This window comes from Rattus norvegicus, chromosome 17 (assembly GCF_036323735.1).
Source record: "Rattus norvegicus strain BN/NHsdMcwi chromosome 17, GRCr8, whole genome shotgun sequence".
Taxonomy (NCBI): Eukaryota; Metazoa; Chordata; class Mammalia; order Rodentia; family Muridae; genus Rattus; species Rattus norvegicus.
In genome coordinates, this window is record NC_086035.1 from 15,107,013 (window position 1) to 15,131,760 (window position 24,748).

Here is a 24,748-nt window from a genome sequence, read left to right on the forward strand (position 1 = left end):
AATGGTAGTTCCAGAATAGAATGCATAAAATGATAGATTAGTAAAGTCAAAATACTGGGACTCTTACAAGAGTCATTGTGTGCTAGCGAAACTACTGAGTTAAGGGAAATGCAAGTAGCTGACCTCGGAGCTTTGAGCTCTGAAGTGTAATAAGTTAAAAGTTAAAATTTAAATAATAAGTTTGCAATTATTATTATTGTGGCCACAGGTCTGGGGGCGGGGAGCTTGAAACTTTGGGAAACAACTGCAATTCTTAATTCTTTGTGGGATGTGGTTATTCTTTTGAATTTGGCAATGATTATACAATGTCTTTTTAATACCTGCTTTGGATTATCAATAAAAGACTGGGGCAAGAGAAAGGCTAGAGACCAAAGAGCATGTAAAGAGTGAGTGAAGAGAGAATGTGAGGTGTGTGTGAAGAAGTGTGTGTGAGTGAAAGGAGAGTGCATGTAGTGTGTGTGAGGTGTGTATGAAGTGAAAGGGGAACAGAGGTGCGCATGAGTGTAGGAGTTCAAAAAAAGGAGAAAAGCAGAGTGCACAAGAGAATGCAGAGTGCGTGCAGCCTCAAGCTGCGAGTGAGTGAGCGAGAAAGCACGGGGGGGGGGGGGAGGGGGGAGGAGTAACTTTAAGCCTTGAAATTGCCTGCCAGTTTGTACCCAAAGAGTAGTTTGTGTATATTTATTATGGGCCTTCCAGATATCCCTGCTTCCAGTTGAGAACTCTGATCCTGTGTCGAGGCTGGACCTCAGCACCCATGCATTAAAAGAAAATAAAAGTATACAAAGTCATGAATGTCAAACAACATACTACAGAAATTGTGTAAAGGACAAATCAGGAAATTTGTTTTAAATTCCTAGAATTGAATGAAAGCCAGACAAAGAACAAGAAAAAAGTGAAAATTATAGGCCAATGTACAGCAACACAAAACTTCTGCAAAAATACAGGTAGAATTCAAGAACTCATCAAAAAGGTCCTCATGATGAAGCTAGCTTTATCTTAGAGATACAGGGATGGTTCAACATCAATCAATAACTGAAATCCACCTACGTGGGGTGGGGGTGGGAGAATGAGAAGAAACTGGTATGAAGAACTCATGGAGGTGGGGGGTACTGGGAAGGGCAGCAACATTTTAAGTGAAAATAAATAAAACAGGGGTTGGGGATTTAGCTCAGTGGTAGAGCGAGGCCCTGGGTTCGATCCTCAGCTCTGAAAAAAAAATCCTCTGGATAAATAAAACAATTAAAGAACATATAAATAAATGACACACAAAAAAAATTTTAAAAAATCCACCGCACAAATAAACTAAAAGTTAGAAACCACATGGTTTATATACAGGTAATATACAGATATACATGCAAGTACACACACACACACACACACACACACACACACACACACACACACACACAGGGTGCATGCAACCAAAGGAGATGAATTTGAAAGAGTAAGGCAGTAAGTAGGATAGATATGAAGGGAGAATACTGTGTCATTACACCATAATCTTAAAAATAAAACTATTTTAAAACAGAAACTCTTGTGTGGTGATTTGACAGACATTTACTATGGGAGTCAGAACTACCTGCGTGGGTTAAACCTGCTTCAGTCTCTGCCCCTCGTTACTAGCCCAAAATGCAGTCATCATTAGGAGGCTCAGTATCCAGGAGCTAGACTCAGAACAACGTGGGATATGAGGTCAACTGTGGCCACATTGAGAAGCAACACTCCTCACAGGTCAACATTGCTTTGGAATACAGAAACAGGTGAGACCTAGGTGACACAAAAATGATCTGAGCTACACAAAGCTGGCGGTATCCTGAGTCAACAGAGATAAAAAAAACAAAACAAACCTGGGGTTGGGGATTTGGCTCAGTGGTAGAGTGCTTGCCTAGGAAGCGCAAGTCCCTGGGTTCGGTCCCCAGCTCCGGAGGGGGGGGGGACCTTTTCTCTACACAGGACTCCCTCACCCCATGAAAATGCTGCTCATCAAACAGAGTGTAAAACCTTTGATAGTATCATGGTCCTTTGGAGGTCCTGTCTAGTTCCTGGGGTCTCAGGTTCCATGGAGACATGCTGGTTCACAACCAACGTCACAGATGATCTGTGGATACCCAACAGTCCCCACCCAACATAAAGAGGGAAGATGGCAGTGGGCATGCAGGTTCTGCCAACTTCTACAGTCTGGGGCGGAGGAGATGGAAGTCCCTGTCTGCAAAGGTGTTCCACACAGGATGCAGGATTGCCCAGATGAGTCTCGGGTAATTGACAGGGAAGATTTAGCTCACCTAACTTCCTGTCAAAGACCTAGCATAATTCTATAACTACTGTCCATACAGATGACACACCATGAAGGTTATGTTCTCCTCAGACATCCACCCACCACATGAGCACTTGACACCTATATGTCATGACCATACAAGGTAGAAAGGGCATGTACACGCCTAAGATACAGACATCTCTGTATCCGAACATAAAGAGCCCATAGGCTAAAGAGATGGCTCAGTGGTTAAGAGCACTGACTGCTCTTCCAGAGGTCCTGAGTTCAAATCCCAGCAACCACATGGTGGCTCACAACCATTTGTAATGAGATCTGATGACCTCTTCTGGTATGTCTCTTATAATAATAAATAAATATATAAATAAATAATATATAAATAAATAAATCTATCTTTTAAAAAAAAGAACCCAAAGTCAAAATTCATAAGAACTCTTTGGTCATGAATAATTAATTATTTAGCCAATACAGATCAGTGCCCAGAACCACCAGGGTCAACGTCTTGAGGGCCCATTCAGATTTCATGCAAACCTCTTACACATGTAAACCCATTGAGGCCTACATGTTCTCCACAAAAACATATTGTACCTCTGTGTGTGTGTGTGTGTGTGTGTGTGTGTGTGTGTGTGTGTGTGTGTGTGTGTGTACACAGGTGTGTCATCAAATGTTAAGGCTCTTCTACAGAGGAGGGGGAGTGTCAGGATCATACCCTCAAATTTAGGTACTGAGGTAAGGCAGAGATAAGAGGCTGATGACCTCTGGCCACTAACTTTCTCTTGCTGTTCTGGTGCCTAGGAACTTGATGGCTTCTAGCAATCAATTATCTGTTGCTGTCTTGAAGCCAAAAGCTGATGGCTTCTGACAATTGACTCCTGCTGATAGCAACAGGGGATTAAGAAAAGTAACTTAATTACTTGGGCTCTTTCCTCTTTTTTTTCCAATAATTTATTGCCTTTTCCATTCACTTTACATCCCAGTCACAGCCCCCCTCCCTCCTCTCCTCTTCGTTCCATCGTCACACATCCTTCCCCCTACTCGGAGAAGGGGAGCCCCCTCGATATCCAGACCCAGCAGAACTAGGTACATCCCCTTCCACCAAGCCTCAACCCGGCAGTCCAAGCACAGGACAGGGGATCCAATGGCAGAGACCAAGGCAGGCCCTCCTCCACTTGTGAGGGGATTCACATGAAGACCAAACTGCACATGTCAAGGTCCAGCTCCTGCATGCTTCCTGGTTGGCAGCCCAGCCTCTATGAACCCCCATGTTCCCAGGTTAGTTGACGCTGTAGAGCCTCCTTGTGGTGTCCTTGGCCCCTCCTATCCCTGACTCTTCCACGAGACTCTCCAGGCCCCACGTAATGTCAGGTTGTGGGTCTCTGTGCATCCTCAGCCCAGTGCTGGATAAAACGTCTCAGGAGAGTTGTTAGGTTTCTGTCTGCAAGCATAGCAGACAGTCATTAATGGTGTCGATCATTAAAGCTGGGGTAGGAATTACCTGGCTATTCCTCCGGTCTCCATCTTTATCCAACTGAAGATGAAAAAGAAAAAAGGAAAACAAAAGAAAAAAACAAAGACAAAAAATAACCTACTTTAAATTCCCATGCCATTTTACAACCCCCAGACTATACCAGGCAAAGTTAATGGCTACTGAAAATACTTCCAAGATAGAGCTATGTAAAGACACATTTCGTACTGTGTTAATTATACATAAAGAGACACCGTCCCATTTAAAAGCAAATCTCACACAGCCTTACATTTCAATTTTTTTTCGTTAAAAGGAGTGAGTTGTTTACAGGGCAGTTAAATGCTTTACAGACAAGAAAAGATGCTCAAGAACCAACTCGTTCCTCTTCCTCATCCTCTGCATTCTCATCGGATTCCTGTTCCTTCTTTCTCTTGCTCTTTTCCACCTTGGCCACGCCCTTTCCCGCTGAATCAGGTTTTCCTCCAGCTGTATAAGCAGCAATGCTCTTCTCACACTTCTCCTCTCAGCTTGGCGGCCTTCTTCTCATGGAGTTGCTCATCATCCGCGGCAGTGCTGTTCCACATCGATGGATAAGCCGGGATGCTCGCCTTTCACTTGTAGGCAGTCCTCAGAACAGAACAAGAAGGCCAAAAGAGACCCGGGGTCCTTGAACTTCTTTTGGTCTCCCTTTTAAAGGGATGTAGGTTTTCATTTCTCTTACATAATGAGCCTTGTCAGCCTTTGCCATATCTTCAAATTTTCCCTTTTCTTTGGCACGCATGGTCTTCCACCTCTCTGAGCACTTCTTGGAGAACTCTGAGGAGTTGACAGAAGTATCCAGGTATTTCCTCTTGTTCTCCTCCCTGCAGGTTTGCACAAAGAATGTATATGAGGACATTTTGCCTCTCCACTTATCTCCTTTGCCTGTGTTTAGTTGATTTCCCTCTGCGAGTTACAGAGTCACCCAGTGCCCATATGGCTCTCCTTGCCCTGGTGCTGTCTCTGTGGAGCTCAATGTATTGCCCCAATGGAGATCTCCAATTTACTCTCCTTCACATTTGTTGTGTGTCTCTGCATCTGCTCCCATCAGCTGCCTGAGGAAGCCTTTCTGATGGTGACTGGGCTAGGCACTGAAGAAGATCTACTTCTAATCCAGATCTTTTAGGCAGGAAGATACACCTTTGATACATATCTTTAATCCAGATCTATTTGGGTCATATCCTCTGCTAGAAACCAATATAAAAACATGGACGAAGGAAGATTTTGACCTTCACTTGGTTGCTCTTCCCTTGCTAGTAAGTACAAACTTTCACTGGCATTACAGCCTACCTCTGGATTCCAGCACACACTGAGGACCAGCTGAAACATACAGTCTTATGGACTGAGTAACTGATGGACCCTAGGACATTCCATTCATAGCCAGCCAATGTTGGATTAACTGGATCACAGACCATGTCAGTCAAATAAGTCCTAGATACATAGATAGATAGATAGATAGATAGATAGATAGATAGATAGATAGACAGACAGACAAGACAGACAGATACATGGATACATAGACAGTTAAAGAGAGATAGATATATTCATTTTGGTGCCAGAAGTGTGGTTCTAGAACAAAAGCATATGAGCAAATCCTTTAAGTACCTGGAACAGACTTTCCAATTTGCCAATACATAGAGTTACTGAAGCCTCTCCCAGGATCTCCGAGAATACCAAAAGCCTGTGGTGTGAACTATACTACAAACGTAAGGAGATAAATGCGTCTGATTATCCTGATTCACCAGTTGAAGGTGGCCACAGTGACTGTGGGGATAAGACTTCTGACAGTTTGTGGAAAGTAAGGACAACAGTGGAGATGGTTGGTTGCTCTTAGCATCTCTGGATAAACTGACAAATGACAGGGATAAGCCCCATGATGATCCAAGTGAACTCAGTGATAAGACTGACCAGCTCCAGATGCACATAACAGTCTCAAGGATTCCACGTGTACCTTGGAAGAGCATCTTCTCCCCAACAGTCACAGAGCTCAAGCTGCAGAAAATCAAACCCAAGCACTCGTTAAAAAGTTGGCTGAATTACAGCAAGAATTCAAGTCCCAACTTTGGAAGTTTTCAGAATTAAGGTAAGGGCATTGACCAGTGAACAATGATATCCAAAGCTTGGAATGTGGGTGTATAGGAAGATCCTAGTGAAGATGAGACGTTTGACCCCTCAGATTCTCAGGGGTGTACCTGATCTGAGGAAACAGGCTCTTTACCCACAGCCCCATCCCTTAAAATAATGCAGTCTTCACCTGAAGAAATTAATCCTTCATTGTCTTCTAAACCAGCAGTGACTTCTTTTAAGGAAATGTCAGGTAAGACAGTACTGATGTCCCCCCAGGCCCAACTTCTAACCTCTGCCTCTGGACTTCTAACCATATTTAACGTAAAGCCAGCTCCTAGAAAGGTAGGAAGTGTAGGTCATGAGGATGTGCACTACACTACACTACAAAGGAGCCTAAGTTTGTTAATTCATTCATGCAGAAGGCTGGGCAATAAGTGTCGGAAAGGATTTAAGGGTGTGGGATGATGGTGGAAGGAAAATAAGCCAGGTGTGGGCCCTCTGAGTTAAGATGCTAGGTTTAGGGGCTGGGGATTTAGCTCAGTGGTAGAGCGCTTCCTAGCAAGCACAACGCCCTGGGTTCGGTCCCCAGCTCCGAAAAAAAGAAAAGAAAAAAAAATATTCTAGGTTTAATATGCAACTTTGTACAGTTTAAAAAGGTATCCAGAGTTTGCTTGACTACAACAGCCTAATGGAGACAAGATGGCAAAAGGCAAAGGCCAGACAAGAATGGGTATGGTCACTCTTCCAGGAAAAGAGCCAAGGCCTGCTGCGATGCTTGCCAAGGGTGGAGGAATACAGAATGAGGAGTAGATGGAGGAAGATACCTATAAATATCATCACCTAAGGCCACGTGACCAGTTGCAGAAAAGAGAATTAAAATTGACATGAGAGTTTCTGTTCTATTTTGTTATGGGTGTGTTTGTACAGATATTTGTGTTTTCTTTCTTCAATGTCTTTATCATGTGATATAACATCAATTAAGAGATTATCAGGGGTTGGGGATTTAGCTCAGTGGTAGAGCACTTGCCTAGCAAGCACAAGGCCCTGGGTTCGGTCCCCAGCTCTGAAAAAAAGAAAGAAAAAAAAAAAAAGACTATCAATGGTTATCATATTTAAATGTGAGATACTAAGAGAATGTCCCTCCAGGGACATTGCCACCTATCCTAAATTTATACTGTGTTTGTGGTTATATGATGGATAATTATATCCTGTTAGGTACAGTTATGAGCTGGTTAAATATGATCTGGCTGTTTTTTCACTTGGAAATTCTTCATGACATAGAGATTTGATCCTGTGTCAGGTTGACAAGGGCTGGGCTTACGATGATTATTCTTCTCAGGTGACATCTGGAATTGACTAAAACCTCCAAAGAGAAGGCACCCCTATGGGGGATTTCTGCTTAATTTGAAGTAGGAGGATCTACTTCAGATTCAAATCTTAAGGTGAGAAGACAATATATGTCTGTCAAGTATTTACTTACAGTGAAAGAACTGGACACTATCTAATCCAAAGAAAAGTGACTTCTGATTTGGATCCTGTGGGCTAAATACTTAGCGGTTCCTTGATGAACTGGAGCTTCCAGGACAGGTAACTGGAAATGAGGTTATCACGCTCAAGCATGCAGATATCCGACACTGCAGTGGTGGGACACACAGGATTGCTTCCTAAAGAATGGGATTCGCAGCTGCCGCAGCAGAGAGCCCATGGGCAGCACCCCGAGAGCAAACTTGGGCCTCGGGACCACAGGTAAGACCAACTTGTCTGCTGCAAGAGAGCTGCCTGGTGAGATCGGGACACACAGAGGCAGAGTTCATCTAGGACCGGGCACGTCCTGTGTTTGCCGGAGGTCCCACGCCCGCGGATCCCGGCCCGCAGCAGTTCTCTGCTCCCAGACCCCTTGGGAAAGAGGCCTCACCGCCTGGTCAGGTGGGCACTCCTGAGGCTGCAAAGCGGAAGAGACCACCAACACTGCCCACCCCTGCCCACATCCCTGGCCCAAGAGGAAACTGTATAAGGCCTCTGGGCTCCCGTGGGGGAGGGCCCAGGAGCGGCAGGACCCCTGCCTGAGACACCGCCGGAACCTGAGGGAAACAGACCGGATAAACAGTTCTCTGCACCCAAATCCCGTGGGAGGGAGAGCTGAACCTTCAGAGAGGCAGACAAGCCTGGGAAACCAGAAGAGACTGCTCTCTGTACATATATCTCGGACTCCAGAGGAAAACACCAAAGGACATCTGGAACCCTGGTGCACTGAAGCTCCCGGAAGGGGCGGCACAGGTCTTCCTGGTTGCTGCCACCGCAGAGAGCCCGTGGGCAGCACCCCGCGAGCAAACTTGAGCCTCGGGACCACAGGTAAGACCAACTTGTCTGCTGCAAGAAAGCTGCCTGGTGAACTCAAGACACAGGCCCACAGGAACGGCTGAAGACCTGTAGAGAGGAAAACCTACACGCCCGAAAGCAGAACACTCTGTCCCCATAACTGACTGAAAGAGAGGAAAACAGGTCTACAGCACTCCTGACACACAGGTTTATAGGACAGTCTAGCCACTGTCAGAAATAGCAGAACAAAGTAACACTAGAGATAAGCTGATGGCGAGAGGCAAGCGCAGGAACCCAAGCAACAGAAACCAAGACTACATGGCATCATCGGAGCCCAATTCTCCCACCAAAACAAACATGGAATATCCAAACACACCAGAAAAGCAAGATCTAGTTTCAAAATCATATTTGATCATGATGCTGGAGGACTTCAAGAAAGACGTGAAGAACTCCCTTAGAGAACAAGTAGAAGCCTACAGAGAGGAATCGCAAAAATCCCTGAAAGAATTCCAGGAAAACACAATCAAACAGTTGAAGGAATTAAAAATGGAAATAGAAGCAATCAAGAAAGAACACATGGAAACAACCCTGGATTTAGAAAACCAAAAGAAGAGACAAGGAGCTGTAGATACAAGCTTCACCAACAGAATAGAAGAGATGGAAGAGAGAATCTCAGGAGCAGAAGATTCCATAGAAATCATTGACTCAACTGTCAAAGATAATGTAAAGCAGAAAAAGCTACTGGTCCAAAACATACAGGAAATCCAGGACTCAATGAGAAGATCAAACCTAAGGATAATAGGTATAGAAGAGAGTGAAGACTCCCAGCTCAAAGGACCAGTAAATATCTTCAACAAAATCATAGAAGAAAACTTCCCTAACCTAAAAAAAGAGATACCCATAGGCATACAAGAAGCCTACAGAACTCCAAATAGATTGGACCAAAAAAGAAACACCTCCCGTCACATAATTGTCAAAACACCAAACGCACAAAATAAAGAAAGAATATTAAAAGCAGTACGGGAAAAAGGTCAAGTAACATATAAAGGCAAACCTATCAGAATCACACCAGACTTCTCGCCAGAAACTATGAAGGCCAGAAGATCCTGGACTGATGTCATACAGACCCTAAGAGAACACAAATGCCAGCCCAGGTTACTGTATCCTGCAAAACTCTCAATTAACATAGATGGAGAAACCAAGATACTCCATGACAAAACCAAATTTACACAATATCTTTCTACAAATCCAGCACTACAAAGGATAATAAATGGTAAAGCCCAACATAAGGAGGCAAGCTATACCCTAGAAGAAGCAAGAAACTAATCGTCTTGGCAACAAAACAAAGAGAATGAAACCACACAAACATAACCTCACATCCAAATATGAATATAACGGGAAGCAATAATCACTATTCCTTAATATCTCTCAACATCAATGGCCTCAACTCCCCAATAAAAAAGACATAGATTAACAAACTGGATACACAACGAGGACCCTGCATTCTGCTGCCTACAGGAAACACACCTCAGAGACAAAGACAGATATTACCTCAGAGTGAAAGGCTGGAAAACAATTTTCCAAGCAAATGGTCAGAAGAAGCAAGCTGGAGTAGCCATTCTAATATCAAATAAAATCAATTTTCAACTAAAAGTCATCAAAAAAGATAAGGAAGGACACTTCATATTCATCAAAGGAAAAATCCATCAAGATGAACCCTCAATCCTAAATATCTATGCCCCAAATACAAGGGCACCTACATATGTAAAAGAAACCTTACTAAAGCTCAAAACACACATTGCACCTCACACAATAATAGTGGGAGATTTCAACACCCCACTCTCATCAATGGACAGATCATGGAAACAGAAATGTAGACAGACTAAGAGAAGTCATGAGCCAAATGGACTTAACGGATATTTATAGAACATTCTATCCTAAAGCAAAAGGATATACCTTCTTCTCAGCTCCTCATGGTACTTTCTCCAAAATTGACCATATAATTGGTCAAAAAACGGGCCTCAACAGGTACAGAAAGATAGAAATAATCCCATGTGTGCTATCGGACCACCACGGCCTAAAACTGGTCTTCAATAACAATCAAGGAAGAATGCCCACATATACTTGGAAATTGAACAATGCTCTACTCAATGATAACCTGGTCAAGGAAGAAATAAAGAAAGAAATTAAAAACTTTTTAGAATTTAATGAAAATGAAGGTACAACATACCCAAACTTATGGGACACAATGAAAGCTGTGCTAAGAGGAAAACTCATAGCGCTGAGTGCCTGCAGAAAGAAACAGGAAAGAGCATATGTCAGCAGCTTGACAGCACACCTAAAAGCTCTAGAACAAAAAGAAGCAAATACACCCAGGAGGAGTAGAAGGCAGGAAATAATCAAACTCAGAGCGGAAATCAACCAAGTAGAAACAAAAAGGACCATAGAAAGAATCAACAGAACCAAAAGTTGGTTCTTTGAGAAAATCAACAAGATAGATAAACCCTTAGCCAGACTAATGAGAGGACACAGAGAGTGCGTCCAAATTAACAAAATCAGAAATGAAAAGGGAGACATAACAACAGATTCAGAGGAAATTCAAAAAATCATCAGATCTTACTATAAAAACCTATATTCAACAAAACTTGAAAATCTTCAGGAAATGGACAATTTCCTAGACAGATACCAGGTACTGAAGTTAAATCAGGAACAGATAAACCAGTTAAACAACCCCATAACTCCTAAGGAAATAGAAGCAGTCATTAAAGGTCTCCCAACCAAAGAGAGCCCAGGTCCAGACGGGTTTAGTGCAGAATTCTATCAAACCTTCATAGAAGACCTCATACCAATATTATCCAAACTATTCCACAAAATTGAAACAGATGGATCACTACCGAATACCTTCTACGAAGCCAAAATTACTCTTATACCTAAACCACACAAAGACACAACAAAGAAAGAGAACTTCAGACCAATTTCCCTTATGAATATCGACGCAAAAATACTCAATAAAATTCTGGCAAACCGAATCTAAGAGCACATCAAAACAATCATCCACCATGACCAAGTAGGCTTCATCCCAGGCATGCAGGGATGGTTTAATATACGGAAAACCATCAACGTGATCCATTATATAAACAAACTGAAAGAACAAAACCACATGATCATTTCATTAGATGCTGAGAAAGCATTTGACAAAATTCAACACCCCTTCATGATAAAAGTCCTGGAAAGAATAGGAATTCAAGGCCCATACCTGAACATAGTAAAAGCCATATACAGCAAACCAGTTGCTAACATTAAACTAAATGGAGAGAAACTTGAAGCAATCCCACTAAAATCAGGGACTAGACAAGGCTGCCTACTCTCTCCCTACTTATTCAATATAGTTCTTGAAGTTCTAGCCAGAGCAATCAGACAACAAAAGGAGGTCAAGGGGATACAGATCGGAAAAGAAGAAGTCAAAATATCACTATTTGCAGATGATATGATAGTATATTTAAGTGATCCCAAAAGTTCCACCAGAGAACTACTAAAGCTGATAGACAACTTCAGCAAAGTGGCTGGGTATAAAATTAACTCAAATAAATCAGTTGCCTTCCTCTATACAAAAGAGAAACAAGCCGAGAAAGAAATTAGGGAAACGACACCCTTCATAATAGACCCAAATAATATAAAGTACCTCGGTGTGACTTTAACAAAGCAAGTAAAAGATCTGTACAATAAGAACTTCAAGACACTGAAGAAGGAAATTGAAGAAGACCTCAGAAGATGGAAAGATCTCCCATGCTCATGGATTGGCAGGATTAATATAGTAAAAATGGCCATTTTACCAAAAGCAATCTACAGATTCAATGCAATCCCCATCAAAATACCAATCCAATTCTTCAAAGAGTTAGACAGAACAATTTGCAAATTCATCTGGAATAACAAAAAACCCAGGATAGCTAAAGCTATCCTCAACAATAAAAGGACTTCAGGGGGAATCACTATCCCTGAACTCAAGCAGTATTACAGAGCAATAGTGATAAAAACTGCATGGTATTGGTACAGAGACAGACAGATAGACCAATGGAATAGAATTGAAGACCCAGAAATGAACCCACACACCTATGGTCACTTGATTTTTGACAAAGGAGCCAAAACCATCCAATGGAAAAAAGATAGCATTTTCAGCAAATGGTGCTGGTTCAACTGGAGGTCAACATGTAGAAGAATGCAGATCGATCCATGCTTATCACCCTGTACAAAGCTTAAGTCCAAGTGGATCAAGGACCTCCACATCAAACCAGACACACTCAAACTAATAGAAGAAAAACTAGGGAAGCATCTGGAACACATGGGCACTGGAAAAAAATTTCCTAAACAAAACACCAATGGCTTACGCTCTAAGATCAAGAATCGACAAATGGGATCTCATAAAACTGCAAAGCTTCTGTAAGGCAAAGGACACTGTGGTTAGGACAAAACGGCAACCAACAGATTGGGAAAAGATCTTTACCAATCCTACAACAGATAGAGGCCTTATATCCAAAATATACAAAGAACTCAAGAAGTTAGACCGCAGGGAAACAAATAACCCTATTAAAAAATGGGGTTCAGAGCTAAACAAAGAATTCACAGCTGAGGAATGCCAAATGGCTGAGAAACACCTAAAGAAATGTTCAACATCTTTAGTCATAAGGGAAATGCAAATCAAAACAACCCTGAGATTTCACCTCACACCAGTGAGAATGGCTATGATCAAAAACTCAGGGGACAACAGATGCTGGCAAGGATGTGGAGAAAGAGGAACACTCCTCCATTGTTGGTGGGATTGCAAACTGGTACAACCATTCTGGAAATCAGTCTGGAGGATCCTCAGAAAATTGGACATTGAACTGCCTGAGGATCCAGCTATACCTCTCTTGGGCATATACCCAAAAGATGCCCTAACATATAAAAAAGACACGTGCTCCACTATGTTCATTGCAGCCTTATTTATAATAGCCAGAAGCTGGAAAGAACCCAGATGCCCTTCAACAGAGGAATGGATACAGAAAATGTGGTACATCTACACAATGGAATATTACTCAGCTATCAAAAACAACGACTTTATGAAATTCGTAGGCAAATGGTTGGAACTGGAAAACATCATCCTGAGTGAGCTAACCCAATCACAGAAAGACATACATGGTATGCACTCATTGATAAGTGGCTATTAGCCCAAATGCTTGAATTACCCTAGATGCCTAGAACAAATGAAACTCAAGACGGATGATCAAAATGTGAATGCTTCACTCCTTCTTTAAAAGGGGAACAAGAATACCCTTGGCAGGGAAGAGAGAGGCAAAGATTAAAACAGAGACTGAAGGAACACCCATTCAGAGCCTGCCCCACATGTGGCCCATACATATACAGCCACCCAATTAGACAAGATGGATGAAGCAAAGAAGTGCAGACCGGCAGGAGCCGGATGTAGATCGCTCCTGAGAGACACAGCCAGAATACAGCAAATACAGAGGCGAATGCCAGCAGCAAACCACTGAACTGAGAATAGGTCCCCCGTTGAAGGAATCAGAGAAAGAACTGGAAGAGCTTGAAGGGGCTCGAGACCCCATATGTACAACAATGTCAAGCAACCAGAGCTTCCAGGGACTAAGCCACTACCTAAAGACTATACATGGACTGACCCTGGACTCTGACCTCATAGGTTGCAATGAATATCCTAGTAAGAGCACCAGTGGAAGGGAAAGCCCTGGGTCCTGCTAAGACTGAACCCCCAGTGAACTAGACTGGTGGGGGGAGGGCGGCAATGGGGGGAGGGTCGGGAGGGGAACACCCATAAGGAAGGGGAGGGGGGAGGGGGATGTTTGCCCGGATACCGGGAAAGGGAATAACACTCGAAATGTATATAAGAAATACTCAATTAAAAAAAAAAAAAAAAAAGAATGGGATTCGCATGGCAAGAGGATGCATGGATCTTCTGGAAAGACCCTACTTTTCAAACACCCTATCCTCCCTCTTCCGTCTCTTAGAACCATATGTTCCCCTAAATATAGGTTGAGTTTTGTTGAGGATGAATAGACGTTGTGAAAATGTTCAAAGAGCATACCTCTACTGGAAGGGTGCAGAGCTTGAGGTCGAAGGGAGAACAAGGTCTAGTGGAGAAGAACGAGGTCTAATGGAGAACAGCATCAGTGAAGCCAGCAGGCTGCATATACAAGGAAGAATCTTACAACACGAACCACAATCGCTAATACCATGATTGCATCACTGGAGCTACCCCCAAGGCTCTTACGAATCTGCCACAACCCCTTATGGAGTGCCTCTCTCAGCTTTCCACCTCTTCCCCACAGCAGAATATGGTTTGCCTCATTCTGGAGCTGTTTACTTTCCAATTCCACCCAGCTGTGGCTGGATTTCTGGTGACTCTCTCTGTCCTTTCCTTTTCTCTTCATGGACCTTAGTAAAGAAGCATGGTTACTGTCCTGATCTGCAGGGACAGCTTCAGAATGTAAGCCTGGACTATCAGCATAGGAGACCTGAATCCTTGCCACCTTTAAATTATTAGGAATCAAATTTGATAGTGAAAAAGACTGGGTGGAGGGAGAAGGCAGCAGCTCTGGGCTGCCCTGGGGACATGTCACCAAGGAGGATGACAAAACCTATGACAAGATGAGTTGAGTGCATAGGGAAGTTCAAGATGCTAATGGACATAGAGTTGGGAGAAAGATGAGAAGACCTAGACTGGTTCTTCCTGTATGGGAGGCAGGTCCCGTGAACACAGTTCATGGGTGTCGTGGGATAGCTCATTGTGGTGGTTCAGAGATGGTTCTGGGAAACAGTTGATCCCTGAGTCTTTTCTTCAGGTTCCTAGAACTTGCTCTGTAAGTTTATGGGTCTCGGGGATTTGAATGAACCATTCCGGATCTGGGAGGACAGTGTAGACAAATGGCAAAGGCAGAAAACATCTGGGTGGGGTCCTCTCTGTGAGGATGGGGGTTGTTACATCAACTGTAGCCCAGAGTCCCTCACTCCTTCCCACAGAAGGGAGGTGCCTCCTTTATAAGTTAGCTGAAGAGAATCTGATTCTCCAGGGACAGAGCAGCAGGATACATCAACTAACCAAACAATGGAGAGTGTTTTGAATTAGTAGACCTATTGGGAAAACATCACTCTCAAGGTGGAGTCCTGGGACTCTGGGCTGTTCCCTTGGCCTTCCGTTTGGCTTTGACAGGAAGCCTCTCTTCCCTGATGCTACTTTGACAACAGAGAAGGGGTGTGGAGTGTTATTGGTTTTAGCAGGTTCCGACATAGCTGGTTTTCATTTCCAGGGGCTTCAAAGAGAAGCATTTGACTTGGAACACGTTGGCTCTTACAGTTAAGCAGAGACAGAATGGGTGTCTCTGGCCTTTTGGACCTGGCTGTCTTTAATGGGGTCCTTGTGATCCTGCTTAGACAGCAGTGAGCTGCAGAAAATTATGTATCACTTGGCACTTGGCTTGCCTGGGGAGTCATTCCTTTATATTACTGGGAGCTTAAAAGAAAAGACGCCTCTCATTCACCACTCCATTACGACCTCCCACAGCCACTGCAGGGATGGCAAGCACAGGCTTTGGAGAGATGGCTTACCCACTGGTGCTGTGGGAACAGCTCCCATCCATGGTGGGGACCATGGTGGGGTCAGGCAGTGTGGGGCTGTTGAACCTATCCATCTTTGCTGTTTCCTGTGGGAGGAGCTGGAGCAGCAGCATGGGTAGGGTGTGCCATGGGGCCCCCTCCAGGATTCTGGGGCCCAGGCTTGGAGGATCACTCAGTGTTGGACTAGAAAGGGAGGGAGCTTTGAGGGTGTGAAAGGGACACTCAGAAGGAGCCGAGGTCAAAATATTTGAAACCTGCTGCCTTCGCAGAGACCCTTCCAGAAACTGGCCCTCCTTGATGGTGCCTTGCCTCCCGTGAGCATCAGCACTGGGACAGTGGGGAGGGAGACACAAACTGATCCATTTCTGGGTAGAGAACTAGAACACCGGGCTGGAGAGATGGCTCAGCCGTTAAAGGCTGGGCTCACAACCAAAAATATAAGAGAACTAGAACACCGTTGAGCTTTCTGCCAGGGATTTCTGAAAGAGACTCTCAGAGGTGGGGAAAGCGGGGCTCCTCTCCACAGACAGCTCAGTGATCCGGGAATCTTAGTGACTGTGGAGGAAGGTCCCTGCTGAGACAATGCTCAGGCAGATGACTCCAGCAGGGGATCTATTGGGGACCTCTGCGAATCGTGCAATCTCCTCTTCCCCTTGACCCTCTCTTGTTGAGATTCTATCCCTGACTCCCACTGGCTGACTGGGACCAGGGAGCTACCATTGTCCATCCACAATCTTTTCTTTCTCCAACATCCTCTCTGGGATGAAGCACGTCTGTCAAGCCTGGTGGTTCCATGCCTACACTTACAACCCTTCCTGTTCCCCCACATGCCCCCAGCACCCCAGCTATTCTGGAAGACCCCATTAGTCCTCCTAACAGCAGAGGGCTCTCCTGGCAACCCTCTAGTACTAGCCACATTTCCCCTGCTCACCCTCACCAGTGCCCCATGCCAACAGAGCCAGCTCTTTTGTCATATCCAGGCGAGGTACAGGTCCCACTCTCCCAAGTGCTGCAGCAGACTAGAAGCTGGCCCAGCTCTCCTGCTTGCTATAGGTGAGGAGAGGTGAGGAGTAGGGGAGGGCATCCCTCCCTCACTCACATCACCACCTGGCAGACAAGAGGCTGGGTCAGCTTTCCCACACTCATACTCTCTGACCAGCTCACCCACAACTCCAGCAAGCAGAGCCAGCTCTGCTGCTCTTCTTGGGCAAGGTGGGGTGGGGGATTGGGGAACACTCTCCCAAGTTCTGCAGTTGGCAAAGGGAGGTATGTCTTTGATGCCCTGACATCAAACAGTTAAGGTAAAAGTGGAGGAGTCCCACAGGGCCTGACATCCAGCAGTGGGTGCTGGGGCTATGTGGGGTGTCCTGCAAGACCCGGTGCCTAGCAGTGTTCACAGGGCAATGGCCGGGTGTGTTCTGTCCCTTCCCCTTAGCACTTTCCATAATATCACTGAGGCTCTTGGTAAGTGCTGGAAACACAAGTGCACAATCTGGAGGGATCACTTCTGTCCCCTGCCATCTCTCCTTGGTCTAAGCCTAGCTGCTTGCTCCATGTGATACACTGGGCATCAGACTGTCATTCTGCTAAGTCTACAGAAATCCAAAAGATCTGTCACCTGAACAACTGTGCTGCCAAAGAAGAAGGTCATCGAAGAGTCTAGAGCCCTTTAGATTTCTCTCAGGCTTGCATTGCAGTGGTATTAATGCAAATTTATGCAAATTATGTTGGGTTTCTACTTCAGGACTACAGCATGCGATTGCAAACTGCATCTATGTGGCACTGGTGAGAGTACCTGCAGGCCCCAAGTTTCCCTCTTCACTTTAGCTTTCGCACCTAGAACTCAGTGGGTCCATGGTCACTGTCCTCAGGAGACCCAGTCCAGGGGCCAGGCACAGACGTGTGCTCACTTTCTAATTCTGCTCAGGCAGGTTTTCTGGAGCATCTTTGAGGTCGGACAGGCATGGGTGACCTGCACTGGGAAATATACACAGGGTCAAATCAGGGGCACTGGGAAGCCCACCCAAGGGGGCCTAGCCACCGACCCCAGATTTTGTGGTGAATGAGAGGAGGCTCTGGTCTTTAGTTGGATGCTGGAAGAGAGACTACGTCATCACCCACAACCCTCTGAGCTGCTCAGAGCCTCAGGAAATGACTTGCTGGTCTCCCCAGTAAGAGGGAAGATGGGAGGTGCTGTCCACTATCACTGGTAAGAGTGGGGAGCACAGAGCCTCAGGGCGAGAAACGCTTGGCTACATGTTACATTATAAGAAGTGACCAAGAACTTACAAAAGGAAGGGAAATCAATACAAATGGATTAGAGGGCAGAAAGGCCCACATTCTCCACGTTCTCAGTCTATGGCCTCTGCAGAGAATAGCAAGTTTGTTACACATGGCACTGGAGTTAAAGGGGACTACAATGGTGGTATAGGTTTCTTCTCTGCTTTTTTTTTTAATACACCAGCAAGGCCAGCTCAGAGCCCTCTGTCTCGAGGCATGAACTCGGCCTGCCTGGAACCGCCACTGTTCTGGTGGCCCAAAGGCCTGACTGAGTACCTGCGGACCTAACCCTGCTCTGGCCCCATGAGCAAGCTGTTCAGAATCTCCGTTTCCTGCGCTAGGCTGTGAGGCTCACCTGTGTTCATGGCTCTGGAATCCAAAGAAGACGGAGCTTGTGGCCACTGGTAAAAGGACAACAGAAACCCCATCTGTCTCCATTTCAGGACCAGGCCTGATTTCACAAAGAAAGCCACCAGTCTCAGGAACTAGGCTATAAGCCACCAGCTCCAGGAACTGACCATATAAATCCCAGGGAAAAAGGTAATGAACCCCCTACCCAAAGAACAGCCTGGGGATAACCACAAGAATGGGGAAATACCTTATCTCCAGATGGACCTGCTCTGCTGGGCGGCCCTAACTCAGCCTGTGGTTAGATGTTCATGACATAGGAATACAGACCACCTGGCACAAGCCAATCAGAAATGAAATTTTGATTACTTAACCTGCTCTCTAAATATAGAAGAACTAACATAGTAGTAGCCAATCAAAGTTATACTAATGTCACTGTTTGGCCCCTACCAATCATATTAGAGACTACCCAATCTGCTGGAGAGTTCCCCTGGTTCCCTGTAAGAAGGCCTGTATGCCTTTGTCTGGGGTTGCCATTTTGAAGAATGCCTGTTTCTGCAGACTAAATGTTCTTTGTCTTCGCATACTGTCTGCGTCTGTGGTCTTCCCTCAGTGATTTGCAGACCCTTACGGTGCAGAATGGCTCTCATGTCATGTAGGTGCATGGGGGAAGTTGTTTACTCTTGTCAACACAAGTTGCTCCTCCACAATGGTCAGGATCAGGGCGGAGATATGCTACCTGCCACCTGCCCGCATGGCCCCAGGGTCCCTCCAAAGCTACACCACTGCCTTCTCTCAGTAACATTTGCTCCTCTCTGTAAGGCAGGGGTGGTGACAGCTGTGCCTGGGATGGAGGAGCCTGGCCTCAGTTGCCTTATGCTTCCCTGCTTTGCACTGAGGCCAGTGAAAAGGTTAGACCAGACCCCTGAAACCTGTCTTCTTCCAGAGGCCGGTTCTTAGTGGGCTTAACGACACTGAATGGTCCACACATTTGCTTCTGTGGGCAGCAGTTGTCCATTACAGGGAGAAGAGCTCCACTAGGAAGGTGCCTACAACACTACAGGCAGTTTGCACTAAAGGACGCACAGCTGACATGGCTGGCTGAAACCAGTGGTGGTCAAGGTTGCCTGCCATCTATCTAGGCCTAGCCCCAAAGGTGAGCACTGGATACAGCTTGGTTCAGTAGCTACCAACAATGCCACATGAGACCTCTGTGCCTCAGGGGCGGCGAGGCCCACTCACCATTCTGAAGTGGAGCGCCAACCCAGCGGTCCAGCCAAACGGACACACATTTTTTTCTCTTCAGCTTGCTGGCACACTGCCTGTTAGGCAAAAGACAGGCTTGGCTGTGATAAATTAAAAGTCCTCAGACCAAACGTCCCTTTCTTTCCTGATTCGTTGGACCAGCATGCAGCAGGGCTGGCTGGGTCTGCTGGCCTGGGAGGAAATCAGGGACACGAGGCATGTACCAAAAGCAACGGCAGCCACAGGAAGTCCAGGTGAGGAGGTGCAGCTGTCCCTGGGGACACTGCACAGATCAGGGTTCCCAAGCTTAGCCCTGCTGGGGTACAGGAACCCCATGTGGCTAAAACAACACACCATCCTGTCTCCCCACTCACCCCAACAGGTCCATCCATCAACCTAGGATCACAGGTTCCTCCTCTCCCATGTGAAAAACCATCTCTCAGGGCCAGAAACCTGAAAAGGAAGACAGAACTGCAGAGCAGGAAGACCAGTGTCTCAGCAAAAGTCTTCTTCTTACCAACCCCCCTTTCCGCCAAGGGAGAAGAGGGAGCCAGCTTCTTGCCTCTAGGCAGCTTTGACCATCCTTTTGACTCACTCTAGCTTAGAACAGGATGCTGTGGAAGTTTAGCCCCAGGCCCTATTTCCTGTAGAGAAACCTACAGCTGTGTGCTTACCTGCTCCACTGCAGGGCTGAGGCCTCTGGCCACCAGAACTTCCTATATGGCTCCTGGTGAAGCGGTCTCAGTCTCTATCAGGCTGACCCCAATCCCGTGTGTCAACGTACACAGAGGCTCAAAGCTTAAAAGCAGACACATAAAGAAGACTCTCTTAATGACTTTCGAAGTGACAGGGCTTGACCGTTGCTCACAATGCTGTACCACAGCTCTCCCGTGCCATGAGTCCTCCCCACTGAGCATGTGACCTCTTTAGCCAACCCCTTCCTGCTGCCTCTGCTGCCTCTCACCCTCATCCTCTGCTGGCTGCTTGACACTTTGAGCCTACACAGGTGGGCGATGCTTCGGGGTTGTTCCTTCTGAACTCATGGAGGTGTTAATTTGAATGCCCCATAAATGGAGCAGTTATCATGTGCCAAGTTGTAAATGACATTAAAAATACATAGATAATGAATGAAACTCCTAGTCCCACCTTTGCCACCCGCATACCTCACTTTGTGTGACTCCGTTGCCTTCCCCTCCACTGGAGTCACTTTCTTCTGGAAAACCTGGCTTGTCTGTTGGGCTGGCAGGCAACAGCACAGTCTCCGCATGCAATTGCCCATCCTTCTTTTAACCCTCTTCCACCCTTGGTGCAGACTGTGGGAAGAGGCTGCCTTTGCCCTCTGTCCTTGGGCACCTGAGCATTTCTCTCCAGAAGATGTTTCCCAGTGGGACCCGTGCCTCTCAGTCTCATGCACATCACTGGTGGTCACACTCAGGGGCGCCTCCCCGGAGTTCTTTTCAGATGGCATAGTGTGGGTGCATGGGCTGTCCACAGCGGTGACCACATTCTGGGGTGCTCTGCAGGACAAACGTTTCTCAGAAAAAATATCCTCTGAGGATGTGTTACCTAAGGACACACCCTTGGAGGTCATGCTGGTCTCCCAAAAGCTGCTATTCATGAGCCGGGCAGCCACAGGAGCATGCCGGGGATTGGCGTTAGGAAGATTTTTCATGTGCTGGCAGCACAGGATGTCGGGCATGCTGGGACTTTTGCAGTCCTTCCTCCTTGAAAGCTTGGCATTGTCAGACACATGGCATCTGGCTGTCAGGGTGAAGATGTTAAGAGCAGACTCGCTCCCTGCCCTCTTTAGGAGGAGATGGGAGGCGGGCGGACCTCCCACGGGTGTCATGGCAACGTGCTGCACAGGCTTCATCTGATGCTTACCGCCGTCCCCCCAGGGTGACTGATGTTTTAAAATTAGGTAAGTTGCCATGATGTTGTTGAATTTTTTTTCACGTAAAGAGTCCCTAATGTCCTTGGCATTGTAACCCATGGCCCACATAGCCACCACAATGCTGGGAGCTGGTTTGCTGGGGCACGCCTCTGAGGAAGATGCCAGTTTGGAAAGGTCTTCACCACCCCTGAGCCACTGGTGCTGCATAACGTCACAGATCTTGGGCCTCTGGTCTGGGTCCACAGTGAACAGCTGCACAATGAGGCTTGCAATGTTCGGCGAGAGCATGGGAGGGATGGAGTACTTGGGGTGCAGCATCTTCTCCTTCATCTGGGAATAGGTCTTGGCCTCAAACGGGAAGCGCCCTGTCACCATGGTGTACAGAACCACTCCCATGCTCCAGATGTCATTTGCCTGAGCGTCGTACTCCACATCAGTGAAAATCTCCGGGGCACAGTACTCAAGGGTGCCACAGAATCCCTTGAACCTCTGCCCGGATGTGACTTTGATGGCCAGGCCAAAGTCACACAGCTTGACACTCCCGTTGCCGTCCAGCAGGATGTTGTCTGGTTTGATGTCCCTGTGTGCGATGCTGTTCTCGTGGCAGTAGCTGACCGCACGCACCATCTGTGTGAAGATGCGGTGGGTCTCTTCCTCCTGCAGACAGCCCACCTTCTCGATGTGGCTCACCAGGTCTCCCCCGGCAGCATGTTCCATCACCATGTAGGTGCGCTCTCGGCTTTCGATGACATGGAACAGCTTGATAATATTGGGGTGGTCCAGCGACTTAATGATGTCGATTTCAGTCATGATAACGGAGTCGTTCTTCTCGCCCCTTTCCAGGACCTTGACAGCAACCCAAACCCCTGTGTGGAGGTGGCAGGCCAGCTTCACCTCAGCAAAGCTGCCTTTGCCCAGTGTCCTGAGGATCATGTAATGATCGGTGAGTGTCACCTCTTCAGAGGGGCTGGCCTCCAGCTCCAGCTGCATTGTCACCTCCTCCCTCCCCTTGCCTTCAAGGAGCTTGAGGACTTCACTGACAACACTGACAAAAGCAGATTATTTAAAATTAAAAAAACGGGTCTAGGAGGAAAGTGTACAGCTACAAAGTCCTATATCACAAAATCAGAGACATATCAAACAACCAACCCCGTGATCTACTCCAAGGTCACGGAACCCAAAACAGTAGGTGACAAGATATGATAAAGATCAGAGCTGGCATCGAGGATCTGCAAACCAAAAGAGTTACGGGAGGAGACGAAGAAGCAGAGACAGTTATTTGAAATGATGATCAAAACTGATAAAAACCATTGCCCAAACTAAGAGGGGAAGGCACACATTAATAAAAGTAGACACTAAAGAAGGCAAGATGGCAGCACGTAAGACTAAAACCTAAAGAATCATTGGGAAACAATTTGTAAACCTGTACTCCGTTAAGTTGTAAAACTGGAACACATACGGCCTGCCAAAAATGAACAAAGGCATACCAAATAACTAAACAGATAAATGACAAGCAATGTGGCTGAAATATTAATAAAGAAATTTAAAAAAAGGGACCAGATATAGTCGTGGATGGATTCTGTTAGATCTTTCAAGATGATCCTTTGTTCCTCAAGCTATTCCATAAAATAGAAAGGGACACTTCCCAACATAGTCCACAAAACCAATATTACCCTTTTGCCAAAAGTAGACGAAGACACAATAAACAGAAAAATAAATTACAAGTCAATTCCCTTAAACATATATGTGAAAATCCTTAATGACAACACTTAATATTCACACCAAATACAACAATCCATGAAGTGGGTTCACCCAAGAATTTAAGGATGGTTCCACGTATGCAAACTGATAAAGAATACGGCATGCATAAGAACCCGGGTTAAAAGCCACATATTCAGTCATAAGAACAAGTGTCATTCTCAGGAAAATAGATGGGACTGTAGATGACTGTGTTACATGTGACATTCCAGTCTCACAAAGACAAAATACCAACCGGTGTTTCCCTCATGTGCAGCCATCTGGGGATTTGGAGGAGTCTGAACATAAAAGAGGAACCCTGGGGATGTGGAAGAGGACAGTGCTCTGGTTCCCTGCGATGGCCCACAAAGTGCTGTGCAGGGGGATTTGGGGTCCCTGAGCAACTGAGGACAATCAACAGTATGCTGCACCTGGGCTTGGGTGGCTCAGAATGCAGAAAGAACAAGGGTCGGTGTCGTAACACCTAACTCAATGTGGTGTACACAGCAAACAAGACAGGGTGAGGGGATCCCTGAGAACAAGCAGTCTAATGGCAGGCAGCAGCAGACAACACAATACCTAGGTGCTGGATGAGTAAACCGGGGAGCGACTCTCCTGACTTCGTGCTCAGTGCACATGCACCTCGGTGCCACCTCTGCCGCTAGCGTCTCTGTAAAGAAAGTTCCGCCTTCGACATAACAAATCAGACACCAACTGCCTCAGTAACCCTCGCCCACTTCCAACTGTGCCGCCTGAGAAGTCCAATTGGTCACATGCCTAGAGTTTAGCCAATCAGACAAGCCAGGTCGAGTGGGCTCTCCTCATTGGTCAGGTTGAAGTCATGTGACCTGTGCCTAGTAGGTGCTGAGAGAGTATTTGCTCTCAATCCAGGCTCGAAAGTATATGGATGCTGGTGTGGAGAGGACCCTTCGCATATTCCGTAGGATGCTTTGGGGGTTGTGTCTACTCATGCCGCCTCCTTCAGCCTACTGCTTTCTGGCCACAGGAGAGCTCATGGCAACACTTCTTCCCCTCCCAACACCATTTCACGTATATGAAACAGCATGATTTTCTGAAGGTCTTCGGAGTTTGGGTTTGCCTCCAACAACCCCTAGCTCTCTCCCTTGGGGGATGTGAATGTCAAAGTGTAGATTTGCTGGGTCAACTTTTGACTTGTTAGCTGCCGGATCCGGGGATCAAAAACCCCTGTCATCGAGGAATTGGCACACAAGGAAAAGTGTTTTCCCCTTAAGGAGCCGGAGTGTGCACTGTCCTTTACCCAAGAGCCCTTTTCTCTTCCTTAATGCCTATGCCTAATCTATATTAAAAAAAAATTCTTAATTCCAAATTTGCATAACAAAGTTTTAGCGTACATTACTTTATTTTGGCATACAATATCCTAAAAGATGAAAGTCATGGAGTATATGATTAGTTACTTTTATTTTGAAATTTCTGTTTC

At 46.0% G+C, this 24,748-nt stretch overlaps 1 protein-coding gene across 7 annotated transcripts in view; it reads right to left on the bottom strand.

Moving 5' to 3' along the window:
* Positions 1 to 24,032, bottom strand: part of LOC102549716 (high mobility group protein B1-like) — an 85,859-nt gene extending 61,827 nt beyond the window's left edge. For 2 of the 7 annotated variants that reach the window (XM_063276887.1, XM_063276886.1), the window contains exon 1: positions 14,257 to 20,061. Coding sequence is in view for 5 of the 7 variants with exons in the window: in XM_063276895.1 (XP_063132965.1) it covers positions 20,375 to 20,456; positions 20,822 to 22,597; positions 23,869 to 23,927 (1,917 nt within the window). In the remaining 2 variants the exon portion in view is untranslated. Of the gene's footprint in view, positions 1 to 4,022; positions 4,601 to 14,256; positions 20,112 to 20,332; positions 20,457 to 20,821; positions 22,598 to 23,868 lie in introns of those variants that run through there. The other 5 variants (XM_063276895.1, XM_063276898.1, XM_063276897.1 and 2 more) reach the window with 5 other exon arrangements.
* Between the last annotated feature and the right edge of the window lie 716 nt (positions 24,033 to 24,748).